Source organism: Sinocyclocheilus rhinocerous, unplaced genomic scaffold (genome assembly GCF_001515625.1).
Source record: "Sinocyclocheilus rhinocerous isolate Xijiao unplaced genomic scaffold, SAMN03320098_v1.1 scaffold1488, whole genome shotgun sequence".
Lineage (NCBI taxonomy): Eukaryota > Metazoa > Chordata > Actinopteri > Cypriniformes > Cyprinidae > Sinocyclocheilus > Sinocyclocheilus rhinocerous.
Window position 1 is genome coordinate 954,304 of NW_015633542.1, and position 14,682 is coordinate 968,985.

Below are 14,682 nucleotides of genomic sequence, written 5' to 3' on the forward strand. Positions count from 1 at the left end.
ATGAAATATTCAAGGTGTCTGAATAAATTTTGGTTTGACTATATATATATATATATATATATATAACATTTTTAAAGTTTTTATTTATTTAAAACGTAATTATTTAAATGATTTTAAATCAACTTTCTCATTTCTATTAATTTTTATTTACTCCAATAAAAAAAACTTTATATGAATAATTACTTTAAAGTTAATTTCATAATTCCATTTTGTCTATGAAATACAGTATAGCATATAACAGTGTGCCTTGATTTACATTATTATTATTATTATTATTATATATTAAATGCATTGTTTTATTTCAATTCATGTTGGATTTTCATTTATATTTTTCTTATATATACACTATAAATTAACTTAGTTAATTTATAAATTAACTAAGTTAACAAATTAACAAAGTTTATTGAATCTTATTCATGTATTTATGGTTATTAAAATATAAATGCATGATTTCAGGCTTTTTAGTCATGGATTTCAGTCATGTAGGCTTTTCATTTATAATTTTCTTCTTTATATGTACACTATAACAACTTTGATGTGTAGTGGTTTACATATTTTGTTTTTATAATAAATTCATGATTTAATATAATTTCTTGTGTGCTTTTCATTTATATTTTTCTTATTGATATATACACTATTAATTAAGCTTAATTTAAATTAGTAATTTAGTGAAATTGTTTTCTATTTATGTTTATAAGCTATTACTATCCTAATAATAACTTAAATAAAACGTTATTTTATTTAAATGAGACATTTTTTATCTATTTATTCATTCATTCATTCCTGTACATTTCTTCAGTTTTAAGGGTGTTTTCTCTGTTATTCTGTTTTCAACCTCAGATCAATTACCATAAGAAGTTTGGGAAGATCTTCCAGATGAAGCTGGGCTCTTTTGAATCGGTTCACATTGGGGCTCCCTGTTTATTGGAGGCTCTTTACAGGAAGGAGGGCAACTATCCTCAGAGACTGGAGATCAAACCATGGAAAGCCTACAGAGACTTGCGGGATGAGGCTTATGGGCTGCTCATACTGTAAATATTATAGTTCAGTTACAAATGCATGTGAGATTTTATTGGTTATTTCATAATATTCTACAATGTAAACGAATGCATTTGCAGGGAAGGAAAGGACTGGCAGCGCGTGCGCAGCGCTTTCCAGCAGAAACTCATGAAACCGACCGAAGTCATGAAACTGGACGGGAAAATCAATGAAGTGAGTTCTGCTTGAGAAATATCAAGTATAATTCACATATATGCACAGACTGTATGAATGACCGCTTGTTGTCTTTATGAAAAGGTTTCAGCTGATTTGATAAAGAGGATCGGAAGAGCCCAAGTCAACGGGAAGATCGATGATTTGTATTTTGAACTGAACAAGTGGTCCTTTGAAAGTGAGTTTTCATGTCACAGTTGCGACATACTGACTTGCTATAATGAAATGCATTAAATTTCTTTCTCTTTTGGTCTTTTAGCTATTTGCTATGTGCTTTATGACAAACGGTTTGGACTCTTGCAAGACAATATCAGCCAGGAGGCCATGGATTTCATCACGTCAGTAAAAACGGTAAATTGACCATCTTTTTGCCCCAATTAATAGTTCAAACAGTGAGTAACACTCTAAAGTGCATAAGCTTTATCCACATCTCTTCTGATGCAATGCAATGCAAAGATGCAAAGTGTTTCATAGTTCCAAAACAGATCCACATGGTGTTTTCTCACTTTCAGATGATGAGCACCTTTGGGCTGATGATGGTGACGCCCGTGGAGCTCCACAAGACCTTCAATACGAAAACATGGCAAGATCACACAGTGGCCTGGGACCGCATTTTTAGCACAGGTACTAAAGAGCTCCTTAATCAGTTGACATGTGACCCATAAAGCATTCATTTCCAGTCAGGTGATGACACATGAACTTACGGCTTTCTGCTCCGACCTGCCGTAGCAGATCTGTGTACACAGCAGGAAAGAAAGAGAGAGAGCAAACCGCAGTAGTAAACGCAGTGACCTAAGTGCATGAGAATCCAGCCAAATATTTGTAGCAGCAGGAGCGAAGGGAGGGAGGAACGTGGACGTGAGGCTGAATTACTCACTGTCTGTTGTGCTGCTGTTGCTCCATTAGCAGCGGCTCACTCGCAACACCTGTCACACATTCACAAACACTTCACTTTCCCTGCAGCTAAACAACAGCAGCACCTGACTACAAGTAGGGCGTTCCACACGTAGGCCATTAAAACAAAAGTGGTAATACCTTAACAGTTTTTAAGTTATTGAATAGAATATTTACACTCATGCACTTGGCAGATGCTTTTATCCAAAGTGCATTCAAAGTGCACACTGAATGCTGAATATTAAGAAATATATATATAATATAATTGGTGCAAAGTTTATTTATATAAAACATTTTACAATTGATGCATTCATTTGTTGCACAATAGTGATGCTTTAAAGTGCTTTGCATAAACAAACAGATATGAACATAAAAGTTAAGGTTAAAAATCACTTGTAAGTTAAAGTGTGTGTGTGTGTGTGTGCGTGTGTGCGTGTGTGTGTGTGTGTGCGTGTGTGTGTGTGTGTGTGTGTGTGTGTAGAAATTTAAATAGAAATTTTCATATACATTTTTATTTATTTTACATTTAGATTTCAAACATTGATAATAATCAGAAATGTTTCTTGAGCAGTAAATCAGCATATTAGAATGATTTCTGAAGGATTACGTGACACTGAAGACTGGGTTAATGATGCTGAAAATTCAGCTTTGATCACAGGAATAAATTACATTTTACAATATATTACAATAGAAAACATTTACTTTAAATTTCAGTAATAATTCACAATTATTACAACACTTTTACCGTATTTTTAATGAAAAAATGCAGCGTTGGTGAGCATATGAGACTTATTTTCAAAAAATAAAATCAACCCCAATGGTATGTCTATATAAATATAATGTATTTAAATAAAATTATGCATTTATTGTAAATATATTGAGAAAATAAAATTTGATTTACTTCTATTTTCATCAAATACCATGCACACACTCAAAATGCCATGTCTTAACATTTTCAAAACTATCAAAAATATCACCAACTAATCAAGTAATCCATCGTTTTTAACAGCAAAACTTTATATTGACAAGAATCTGAAGAGGCACTCAAACGGCAACACAGGAAACTTTCTCTGCGACATCTACCACCAGAGCCACCTCACCAAGAAGGAGCTGTACGCCGCCACAACCGAACTCCAGGTCGGAGGAGTGGAGACGGTACGCACTTTCATGACCCCACACAAACCAACTTGTATTTCAGCGAGCTTGTTTTTGAGTCACACGCGAGTGAGCTAAAAAAAACAGTTGATTTAACTCGTCTTTGTTCTGCTCTTATCCAGCCTAAGATTGAACAACACACAGCTTAGCTCAATCAAGCACATAAGTCAGAAGAATGAGGCAGGGCAAGCGTAGCGCGCCGTTCAGGGATGGGACGCTGTACAGTGTGACCCGACTGACCAAACAAATCCTTCTTGTTTTCCTCTTGCAGACAGCTAATAGCATGTTGTGGGTTATTTTCAACCTCTCACGTAACCCCTGCTCCCAAGCTAAACTTCTGAAGGAGATCCAGGATGTGGTGCCTGCAGGAGAAACACCGTGTGCCGAGCACATCAAGAACATGCCCTACCTCAAAGCCTGCCTGAAGGAGTCCATGAGGTGGGCAAAATATACTAGATAGTAGAAAAACCGAAATAGTATTTTACTATTTTCTTTCTTAAAACGTTCCTTAGATTATTAAAATGCTCTCCACACTAAGATAAACATGGTTCTTTAAGGATCTGTTTATTGAAAAGTTCTTTGGGGAACCGAAAATGGTTGTTCTTTATTGGCATTGATGGTTCTATGAAGAACCTTTAAAAAAATAAAGGTTCCAAAAGCATGTTTTGCATCAATGCCATTTAAGAACCATTCTGGGTTACCCAAAGAACCCTTCAGTGAGCAGTTCTTAAAAGAAGCATTATTTATTTTGTGGAAAGGAAAGGTTCCATGGATGTTGAAGGTTTTTCATGGAACCATCAATGCCAAATAAGGATAACCTTTATTTTTAAGAGTGTAGAATCTTTCCATTCCAAGAAAGATTCTTTATAGTGGAAAAGGGTTCTTCAGATAATTAAAATGTTCTTCAACACTCTGAAAAATTAAGGTTCCAAAAGAAGGTTTTCACAGCATTGTCATAGAAGAACCATTTTGGGTTCCCCAAAGAACCTTTCAGTGAACAGTTACAAAAAAAACAACAACAACAACAACAACAACAAAAAACATTTTTCTTAGTCTGAAGAACATTTCAATAATCTAAAGAACCATTTTCTACTATAAAGAACCTTTAGTGGTTCCATGGATGTTGGAGGTTCTTCATTGACTCATCAATGCCAATAAAGAACCTTTATTTTTAAGAGGGCAAAAGTGAAAAATGAGGAAAATTGTTCTTTTAAGAACTGTTAACTGAAGAGTCTTACACTCTTACATTTTTTTTTTTTTTTTTAATTGGAATCAATGATTCCATGAAGAACCTTTAATCTACCTTTAATGTACCTTTTGGAACCTTCCCGTTCCAAAATGGTGCAAAAAGGTTCTTTTTAGATTATTACAATGTTCTTCAAACTAAGAAAAATGGTTCTTTTAAGGTTCATATGAGATGAATCATTTCTAATAGAATGGCATTAAATTAAGCTGGACGTTCCCAGATCCAGTCAGCTGACATAATAGTCCAGACTGGAACCCGAAAGCGCATGGAAGCATGTTTATGCCTCATATGCTTTCATGTTTCAGGCGACAGTCATGCGTTACAGGATAATGCTGAAGCATGTGCCGGGAATGTTGATGGTGTATTTGTGGGATTATCTAGCCTTGACTTGCATTAGCAGCATAACGTGCCTCATACCTTTCAGCTTACGCTCTCACGCATGCAAAAAATGAAAGAGGACATTTTCAGGAATTCTCAAAAGTGAGAGGTTCATTGTTGTCTTTTTCCCTCCGCAGAGTTTCACCGTCTGTGCCGTTCACCAGCCGTACCTTAGACAAAGACACCATTCTGGGCGATTATACTCTGTCCAAAGGAGTGAGTATCTCATTATTAGACCTCCTCACTACTGCCCCCTATATGAACTCTGATTCAAAACCTAGTGAGCAACCTTGAAGTCTGCTGTTTAACTGGCAGCTCCCTTCTTAGACAGCATCCTAACTGAAATAAGAGTGATTTCAAAAGCTATGAATTAGCAGCAAAAAATGCTCCTCTCATGATGGCACAATAGATTCCAATAGAATTTAGCAATGTGATACTCTAAAAAAATAGCAATAATAAAATATTTAAATATTCAGTATTTAATTAGACACTGCTTTTGATGGTTTTAAACTATATTTAGATTTTTACAATATATATAGTAAAAAAAGATTAAAATTAATTAACAATATTAATTAGAATTAACATATATATATATAATCTTTACAGTAATGAATAATAGTGATTAATATAAATTATGATTAATACCCATTTTTATTATAAATGTATTTTAGAATATAATTATTAATATAATTTTTCATATATTAATACATTGAAATAGATATAAAGTATAATATACAATTAAACTTAATATTAAACTGTCATTATAGTATAACATATTTGTATATTTTATCTTAAAAGGCTCACTAGGTTTTGCAAAAGAGCCACAAGGCTGTAACTAGGTTGTGTCTCGTTCATTACTTTACCATTTTGTCTATGTTTAATGTGAAGTTTTATAGACATGTTATGCACTGAACATGATCAAATTCATAATAAGCAGTTCATATGGATTTTGAGTGCATTACATTTATTTATCCCTATTTCTCATGATGTTCCCAGACGGTCCTGATGATCAACAGCCAGGCTATCGGTTCAAACGAGGAGTATTTTGACAACGGGAAGCAGTTCAGACCAGAGCGCTGGATTGAGCAGAAAAGCTCCATCAATCCTTTCGCACATGTGCCGTTTGGGATCGGAAAGAGGATGTGCATCGGCCGGCGGCTCGCTGAGCTACAGATCCAACTCAGTCTCTGCTGGGTACGTTTGCTGGACAATAGAAGCTTAAGCAATACTTCTAGGTCTTAATATGAGTAGATTGATGTCATTTTTCATGCTCTTCATCACAGATACTACGTGACTATGAGATTGTGGCCACAGATCATGAGCCGGTGGACGCGCTGCATTCAGGAACTCTGGTTCCCAGTCGAGAGCTTCCCGTGGCTTTTGTCCGCCGATGAGGTATGAAAATTACTTCTCATTCAAGGCCATAAGAATATTAGCAAAGGTTTGATGCTCCTGTGTGCATTTTAAGGTTCTTCTCTTGTGTTTTGAAACCCCCTTTTTTTTCTTTGCAGATACTAACCTGAACAGATGACTCCATATTAATGGATCCGACACATTGCGAGGCCTTTATACTGCTGCTAAATGATAGAATAAATCAATCTCACACTTATACCTCAAACTATTAGTATTTAGTTTTATGATACTAGTAAATAATTCTTCTATTTATTACTTTATTAAAATGACAGCTTAAAGTAAATATTTAAGTTTTTTTCATAATTGCTGCTACCTAATATATTACTATAGTAAATATATTTGACTAAAATGTTAAAATTATTATGTAGAGATGGTACATTTTCTATGCAATATTATTTAGTACTGAAATCATTCCATGTACAGTATTATGTAAAATCTTTTTTCTTTTTTAATACAAAAAGTGTAGAAATGTTGTACATACATGTTATATAAAACATAAATGTAACATTCTATTTATGTACTCATAAATAAATATGTATAATATGTTTAATGTATGTCTGTTTGAGTGATGAAAAAACAATGAGTGATTGTTGAAAAGAAAATCACAAGAGTCTAGAAATTCACTGGATATTGTTCACCACTTTTTTCTTAATAAAACGTTTAAATGTAATGTCTGATATAAATTGAATTCAGTGTGTATGACACACAAAAAAAAAACTTTCCTTTCACTTACTAAATAAAAAATAAAAAATAAATAAAACTGCTGTGCCATCTGGACATTGTAATATATACTAAACTATAGTGAACCATGGTTTTAGTTTCTGATCTTTCTTTTTTATCAGTTCTTTCTGGTCCTCAAATCTGATTGGCTGAAAGAGCGCGCTATTCTAGTGATAACAGAACTCTTCCAACCGCTTCACCGTTTGTATCACTCTGCTTCCTGTATTTCTCACAGGGAGTGTCATGGCGGACACCCAAATCCACTATAATTTTATAAATAATAATGTTTTTGTGTCATGGTTTTTTAGGCGAGAAAGTAATTGTTTAGACTTCAAATATGCGGTTTATTAATAAAAATAACATCTATTTGAAAATTTGCTTAGACACTTTCGGAGATGTGAGCTCCAGGTCATCAGCGGCCTTTCAGCGCTCATGAACCCGCCGAGAGCAGCCTCACCTCGGCCAGATCTTCTGGAATTTGCCGCTGGCTCTGATGTCTCTATAGTGGTTAAACATGAGATATAATTTGTTTTGGGTAATTCTAACGGGCAGTCTTTAGTCTCATTAATTTATTATTTGTTCCAGAGCAAATAGTTTTGGCTGAGAGCAAAACCTCATCATGTTATACTTTATGTAACTTCAATGCTGTATATCAGAGCACTGCCTTGTGCTCAATGTTCCTTTGTTACTAAAGTTCTAAAGTGACCTTTTCGAATTAGTAACATAGGCTTGAGCTCAGCTGTTAAACTGTCAAACTGAGATTATAATCCGTGGCGGAAGGAAGTAGTTCCGCACAAAAGAGGGATTTTAAAGACTAGACAAGGGTCGTTGTCTCTTTTTTATTTACACACTTGTGCCGTCAAACTGTTTTATAAACTCAATATCACACTCGTAGCAGTGCGATTTGCCATAGGTATGATGATTACCTATGACATGAGGCCGAATCACAGCCATAGCATATATATATATATTGTGGTGGGAGGAGCAAACGACAGACACAGTGGGTGTGGTGTCAGGCCTCGGAGAGGCTTAGAGAAAATAACAAAAATGCCCAAAACAGGGAATAAAAGTGTCCAAAGGGAAAGGGCGTTCAAAATAAACAGGGGATCTGGTGTCCTCGTTGTGCTGCGGGGTTCGGGAAGGAAGGGTCCAGGTGAGGGGCGGAGTCCGGCGGCCGCACGCGCTCCCCTGTTGGTCCGGGGCACGAGGAGCGGCGGCTTCTTCTGAGCGGCTTCGTCCTCCTTGGCCCACGGTGCTTCCCGGGGATAAACGGCCCCGCATCCTGGCCCGTCAGCCGTATAACGGGTGCGGTTCTAGTCCGGACAGCGGGTCCGACAGCTCACGGCTCTGGCGGTGCGGGAGTCCCTCTACGCCTTACCGCAGGAAGTAGGGGTGCTGAGGGTGCTGCAGCACCCCCTGGCGTGTAGCCCAAGAAAAAATGGGGGGGCTGGGGGTGCGGTGTTAAAAATAAATAAATGAAAATTTTGTAACAAAAAAATAAATTAAAATTTATTTTATACATTTGTATATTCATTCAAATTAATAGAAAAAAAGAAGCCTAAGCCTACAATAGGCTTGTTTGACATGAGCACATTCTGCGCAGAACCAATCACCGGTGATCACCGCGAGATACATGCCGGTTAGAAAAGTGTCCGATGCTGCGTCTCAATGTGCCTACTTATACTACGCCCTTAAAGTATGTACTCTTTTGGTGAAGAAAAAGTACACACTTTTGAGTGTGTAGTAGAAGAGTAGGCAAGCTTTGGGACATACTATCACGTCACACAATTGTGTCTTTAAAGTCGCATTAAATCAAAATTGACTTTATTTACTTTACCAGCGCACATTGCTAGCTTGATGAGAACAATTAATCCGTGCAAGTTAATCCGCTGAAAAAAATTGTTTGTCTTGGTAATCTTTAATCAAAATCTGAACATTTACTTCCGCTCTGGAATTGCATTCCTTCTCTGATGACGTCAGTTTGACGGCTTGGGCAGAATATCCTTAAACACACCCCTCCAACCTTTAGTTTGCTATGAGTGAGAGATGAGAGGAGGAGCGCAAAAATAAAACCACGCCCTCAAGTACGTCACTTCACTGAAATAAAGTCGGCAGCAACTTCCGATTCACGCGGACTTTAAAGGACCGCTCTGTCGCATAAATACACGCACCCTGTCACTGTAAACTGGCCTGTCAATCATCTTGTCACAGTTAACATCCTCCACATTTCATTTAATTTAACTTCCTACCGTACTGGACAGAAAAGAAGTAGCTGTTGATCTGCCAGTCACGGGTCTTTCATGCCGAGAACTCTGCTCATATTTTCTGCATAATGATGCATTTAAAAGTTAACGACCAAATGGATGTTTATAAAAGTTCACATTGCTGTTACAGATTAAATATAACACGGATAACAATAAATAAATATTTTTTACCAGGTTAAATGTTGATTATTAGTAACTCAAACTCCTTTTTGTAAACCTCTCTACCTAACCGTCGATCGCGCGCATCCGCCACGTTTGTAGTTTTTCTAACGTTTTATTCGTGTTTGTAGTTCTGGACCGAATCTTTCGCCAAAGCGCAATGGATTGTGGGCAATTTTAGCCATTAGAGTGTGCATGGATTCACACTTCAAAAATCGACCTGAAATAGTAGACCATCCGGGGACTTTTGGCATACTCTTTTCAACATACTATGCTTTGGGACACACTTATTCTAATCTCACATAGGCCACGTTCACACAGCAGCAGAATAGGGTTGTCAGTCTGTATTTGAGTCCTTAATACGGTTACGTTCACACACAGTTCGGTTATTTATGGGTGTGACAACCGCATTCTCGGAATACACACGCTGTGTGAACGGAACAGGACTGGACAACTGGTTGCCTGCCACGTCATACAGTGCGAGAGGGAGTCGCTCTCCGCAACAAACACGTGTCTACCATGGGGTGCATGTTTTCGGTAACTTACAGTGACGGAGAAATGAGCTGCGTGTCATCTGAAATTTTTAGATCCCGTCAGTTGTGTTCTACATGCGATTCAAATGCTCCGCTCTCCACCCAAATATAAAAGCTTCTATCGGTTAATGAAGATTTGACGAATGAACTCGCGGCTTGACTGGACTCTTGTCGTGTCAGAAAGTGATAAGACTTTCAGTTTTATGGACATCGCCATCTTTGATTTTACTTTGGTCACTGTCGCTATGGTTACTACGCTGTGTGTTTTGTTGCAAAAGCGAAAATACTTTGTTTGGCCTTCCAAAAGAGGACACAACTAGAAACCAGTTGTTAAGTATTTACAACACTGTCCCAGAACAGTTCAACCCAAATATTCAGATGTGTGCAGCGCATTTTATGGAGGACCATTTCCTGATCCTGGGAGAGTAGACTACAATGCCGGCTGTTCTGACTCACAGGCTGCAAGTACATTTTCAAATTTAAAGAAATTGCCACTGATGATTCAAACGAGGGTTTTGAGCAGTGTAGAGTAGCGCTTGTTTGTCGTTTCTCTGATCACAAATGCAGACATGGTTTTGTGTTTACACTGCGCGATGCAATGCAATGCGTAAAAAGACAGTATAAGTCATTATAATCCGTAATTATTTCCCCACTGGATGCAACAAATGCCTCGTTTATAATGGGTTTTGTTGGTTTGGTCTCATTGCTCCGGGACACGGCCTCACAATATGGTAAGGGGCGTAACATTTCCATCACACGCTTGAGGTATTCAGCCAGTCACAACGCACTGGATAGCTGGCCAATCAGAGCACACCTTGCTTTTCAGACCAATGAGCTTTGTAAAAATGGACGCGTTTCCGAAAGGTGGGGCATAGAGGAGAAACAATGTACAGTATGTGGAAAATAATGTGTTTTTTGAACCTTAAACCGCATACACATTTCATTACACCAAATAATGTTCTTTTTAGCATCATATGACCCCTTTAACAGACATTCTACAAAAAAAAAAAAAGCCATTAACCATGTAAGAAATTCAGACCACAGGGCAAAAAGAAACTCATGCACAGTGCAAGTTAGATATATCCAGCTTCAAACAAAACACTTGTCAGATGTTCAACAAAAGAGGCAACAAAATGACTGATTTTTAAATGGAGGGGTTATATTTCATTCATGCATCCTATAGCCAGAAATGAAGCACAATCATGGACAGGGAGGCATGTATGTGGTCTCAAACACATCACCTGAAAGTGAAAGAGGAACAGGAAGTCAGCTTGACACACATGTTCAACAGTGAAATCAGCCAAAAGCACGAGCCACTGAAAGCATACTTTGCTGATAAACCTCAACGACCGCTGGCTTGAGATTCTGCACTGCAAGAACCTGTTTCAGTTGTAGCCTGTAGGTCATGGGGACACCCTTGGGAACCTGTGAGACAGAAGGGATGAAGAGAAGTACATATGCAGCACACATGAAAGGGCCAAATAGAGAACATCTCACCTCTTTCAGATACACAAGCACATGGTCATCTCCAGCATCAACCCGCTGCACTAATGGAGCAAATGAATCTGGTGGCGATCCAAGCTGAGAGGAAAAGTCCATTAAAATCTGAAGCAGCTTAAAGCATCTTAGGACTTTACATACAATTCATCATAAAACATACAAACCAGTGACGTATCTGCTGTGAAACCCGACAGGAGTTTAATGTTCACGATAACCATGTTAGTAGTTGGTTTTGCACCATTGTACCTAAAGAGAAAAGAGAAAAAATAAAAATAAAAATGAAAAGTCGTCAAGCACTTAATTTGGTGCATCTACAAAAATGGCTTAAGGCTGCTCAGAGGTGGCATAAATGGCATTTATGCAGCAACTCCAACTGTATACTTTGATATTAGGGGCTGAGGTGGGTCAGAACTACATGATTTGGACTGGCTTTCATGTGAAATAACCACAGAATTGAGCAAGCACAGAGCAGCCTTATCTCGGCTGTGTAAAGATGCGTTAAGGGTCAAACAGGACACAAAGTCAAAGCTGTTCTTACTTCACAGTGATGTTCAACATGAGATCTGCTTAAAAGGACTTTTCAGTTTCATTTTTGCATTTTTGCGCTAGTAACTTGGCTGGTTTAGGCCTGTCAGGGACAACGGTCAACTGAAGTTTTCCACATTTAGTGTGGTGGTCAGTTCATAGCAGTGACAGAAATTAAGACTTACTGAAATCATTCTTGCACATGAGATATTGCTTAATTTTGATAGAATGCAATACTCCTGGAAGGTGGCCCTGTATTTTACATTGCTAATTCAAACAGTTACAACAGGCTACAGCTTACTGTGAACGCTCAAAGCAAGGTGACACTATCAGCTTGCACATCTCTAACGGAATTAGAAAAAAAAAACACCTATTACATTAATAAAATATTAATCCAGACCATGATGCACTTGGACAGATAGTTGAAGACTGTGGCCATCCTAGAATCGCCCCTGGTGTGAACGTAGCCTTAGTCACTACAGTTAAAGGGATGCTATTTTATTTCTTCATAATATTTCAAAGTTAGTGTTGTGTTTGTGTGTTTTAAGTGTGTACCTGTTTTGGCATGGCTCCGGCCTGCAGTGGCGCCCTGTGTGTTTGTCCCACTGATCTAAAAAGCTTCAAACATAGATCACAGATTTTATTAATAGCATTATAACTGTAACACTCCTGATAGTAAATCCAGCTGTCAGTCGATAGTAGGAAAAAAATACTATGGTGCCCATCAACTGTTCTCATACCAACATTTTTCAAAATATCTTCTTTTGTGTTCAACAGAAGAAAGAAACTTCCTACAAGTGGAAGGTTTTCTAAAGACACCGGAAGATATAAACAAAACAAAAAAAGTGGACATTTTCACTTAGGGGTGTACTCACTTTTGTGGCCAGCGGTTTAGACATTGATGGCCCTACAAGTGGAAGGTGAGTAAATGATGACAGAATTTTTATTCTGAAAGTGAACTACTTCTTTAAGTAAGTACTTATTGAAATTAGGTACCTACTCATTGAGTATGTGGTTTTGATGCAGCCACAGTCTTATTATTGGGATGAGAGGGTCTGTATTATTTACCATTGGGAAAAGCGTAATGGCTAACGTGAGGCACCTCAGCCAATCATACAATGTCAGTGACATCAGTGGCCGGCTTTCACGGTTCTACGACAGTCAGTTATAGTTTACATGGTACAGTAAAAAAAAAAAGAGCGCAAATTGTTGGTCAATTACTGGTCACTACTCAACTTGAGATTTGGTTTTATTCTGTTCATTTAAAAAACAGCATGATTGGGCATTCATAACACAAAAAATGTCAGTTATTTGTTGAAATCTGGAAGCCATAGAAAGAATATATTTTATTTTCATTAAACGACACACAATATAATAAAATAATTGAAACAATTCATGTCCTTTATTCATGCATTATATCAAAATAAGGCATATGGTCACATAATAGTCATTACATTTCAAAGAATGAATGAGGAATTTTTTATAGCGCTTTTATTGTGTATTACAATCATTTGAGGAGGTCTCTCCTCAACCACCACCAGTGTGCAGCATCCACCTGCATGATGTGACGGCAGCCACAGCACAACGGTGCCAGTGCGCTCACCACACACCAGCTACAGGTGGAGAGGAGAGAGAGTGATAGAGCCAGTTCAGTGAATGGGGATTATTAGGAGGCCATGATTGACAAGGGCCAGTGGAGGGAATTTGGCCAGGACAACAGGGATACACCCCTACTTTTTACAAGAAGTGCCATGGGATTTTTAATGAACACAGAGAGTCAGGGCCTCAGTTTAATGTCTCATCCGAAAGATGATGAGATGTCCCCGTCACTATACTGGGGCCCACACAGACTGGGTGAGAGCCCCCTGCTGGTCTCACTAACACCTCTTCCAACAGCAACCTAGTTTTCCCAGGAGGTCTCCCATCCAGGTACTGACCAGGCTCAAAACCCACAATGACACTGACGAAGCAAATAAATATAGTAAATAATAGGGGAAAATGAGTAATTATTTCCATGTTTTTGCCAAAAAATTACGTTTTATTATGTACGGAAAGCATAGGCTACTCTATTTCTCCCACTCGCTCTCCTTACACGCGCGCACACACAGAAACATACACGCGCACAGAAACGTGTTATTAGGCACTGCTCTGATGATTTTATTAGTAAAATAGTTTAGCAACTTAAAAGCTACGTCTTTTCTCACTAATAACGGCGCTGAGATGAAGATTATGAACTTGCAGTTTCGCTAATGACACTGCTGTCGAACACCGTTGAGAGACGCACCGACTCTCTCTCTCTCTCTCTCTCTCTCTCTCTCTCTCTCTTTGATGATTTTGTAAAATAGTTTAGCAACTTAAAAGCTACGTCTTTTCTCACTAATAACGGCGCTGAGATGAAGATTATGAACTTGCAGTTTCGCTAATGACACTGCTGTCGAACACCGTTGAGAGACGCACCGACTCTCTCTCTCTCTCTCTCTCTAGCAACGGAGGAGATGCGTAAGAAATTAAGGTAACACTTTAGAATAGGGAACACATATTCACTATTAACTCTATTAACTATAGTGAACATTAATTCACTATTGTTTTTCCTCAATATACTCATAAGTTGCTGCTTATTGATAGTACATAAGGTAATTGTTGTAGTAGTTATGTTTAAGTATTGCATAGTGTTAAGAGATCG

At 37.8% G+C, this 14,682-nt stretch overlaps 2 protein-coding genes across 2 annotated transcripts in view; one reads left to right on the plus strand and one right to left on the minus strand.

Moving 5' to 3' along the window:
* The window catches only part of cyp24a1 (cytochrome P450, family 24, subfamily A, polypeptide 1), a 6,955-nt gene extending 347 nt beyond the window's left edge, over nt 1-6,608 (plus strand). The window contains exons 2-12 of the mRNA XM_016557939.1: nt 770-1,031; nt 1,119-1,212; nt 1,297-1,390; nt 1,472-1,563; nt 1,725-1,836; nt 3,116-3,261; nt 3,533-3,699; nt 5,023-5,101; nt 5,882-6,079; nt 6,169-6,280; nt 6,397-6,608. Of these exons, the coding sequence (XP_016413425.1) occupies nt 770-1,031; nt 1,119-1,212; nt 1,297-1,390; nt 1,472-1,563; nt 1,725-1,836; nt 3,116-3,261; nt 3,533-3,699; nt 5,023-5,101; nt 5,882-6,079; nt 6,169-6,279 (1,355 nt within the window). The 3' untranslated portion in view covers nt 6,280; nt 6,397-6,608. The remainder of the gene's footprint in view (nt 1-769; nt 1,032-1,118; nt 1,213-1,296; nt 1,391-1,471; nt 1,564-1,724; nt 1,837-3,115; nt 3,262-3,532; nt 3,700-5,022; nt 5,102-5,881; nt 6,080-6,168; nt 6,281-6,396) is intronic.
* Nucleotides 6,609-11,174: 4,566 nt separating this feature from the next.
* LOC107744394 (pregnancy zone protein-like) lies at nt 11,175-12,039 on the minus strand. Its single transcript, XM_016558021.1, has 5 exons — nt 12,013-12,039; nt 11,639-11,720; nt 11,472-11,555; nt 11,303-11,399; nt 11,175-11,215 (listed from the first exon to the last, which is right to left on the minus strand). The coding sequence occupies exons 1-5, from the start codon at nt 12,030-12,032 to the stop codon at nt 11,175-11,177; spliced, it is 324 nt and encodes a 107-aa protein (XP_016413507.1). The 5' UTR covers nt 12,033-12,039.
* Nucleotides 12,040-14,682: the final 2,643 nt, after the last annotated feature.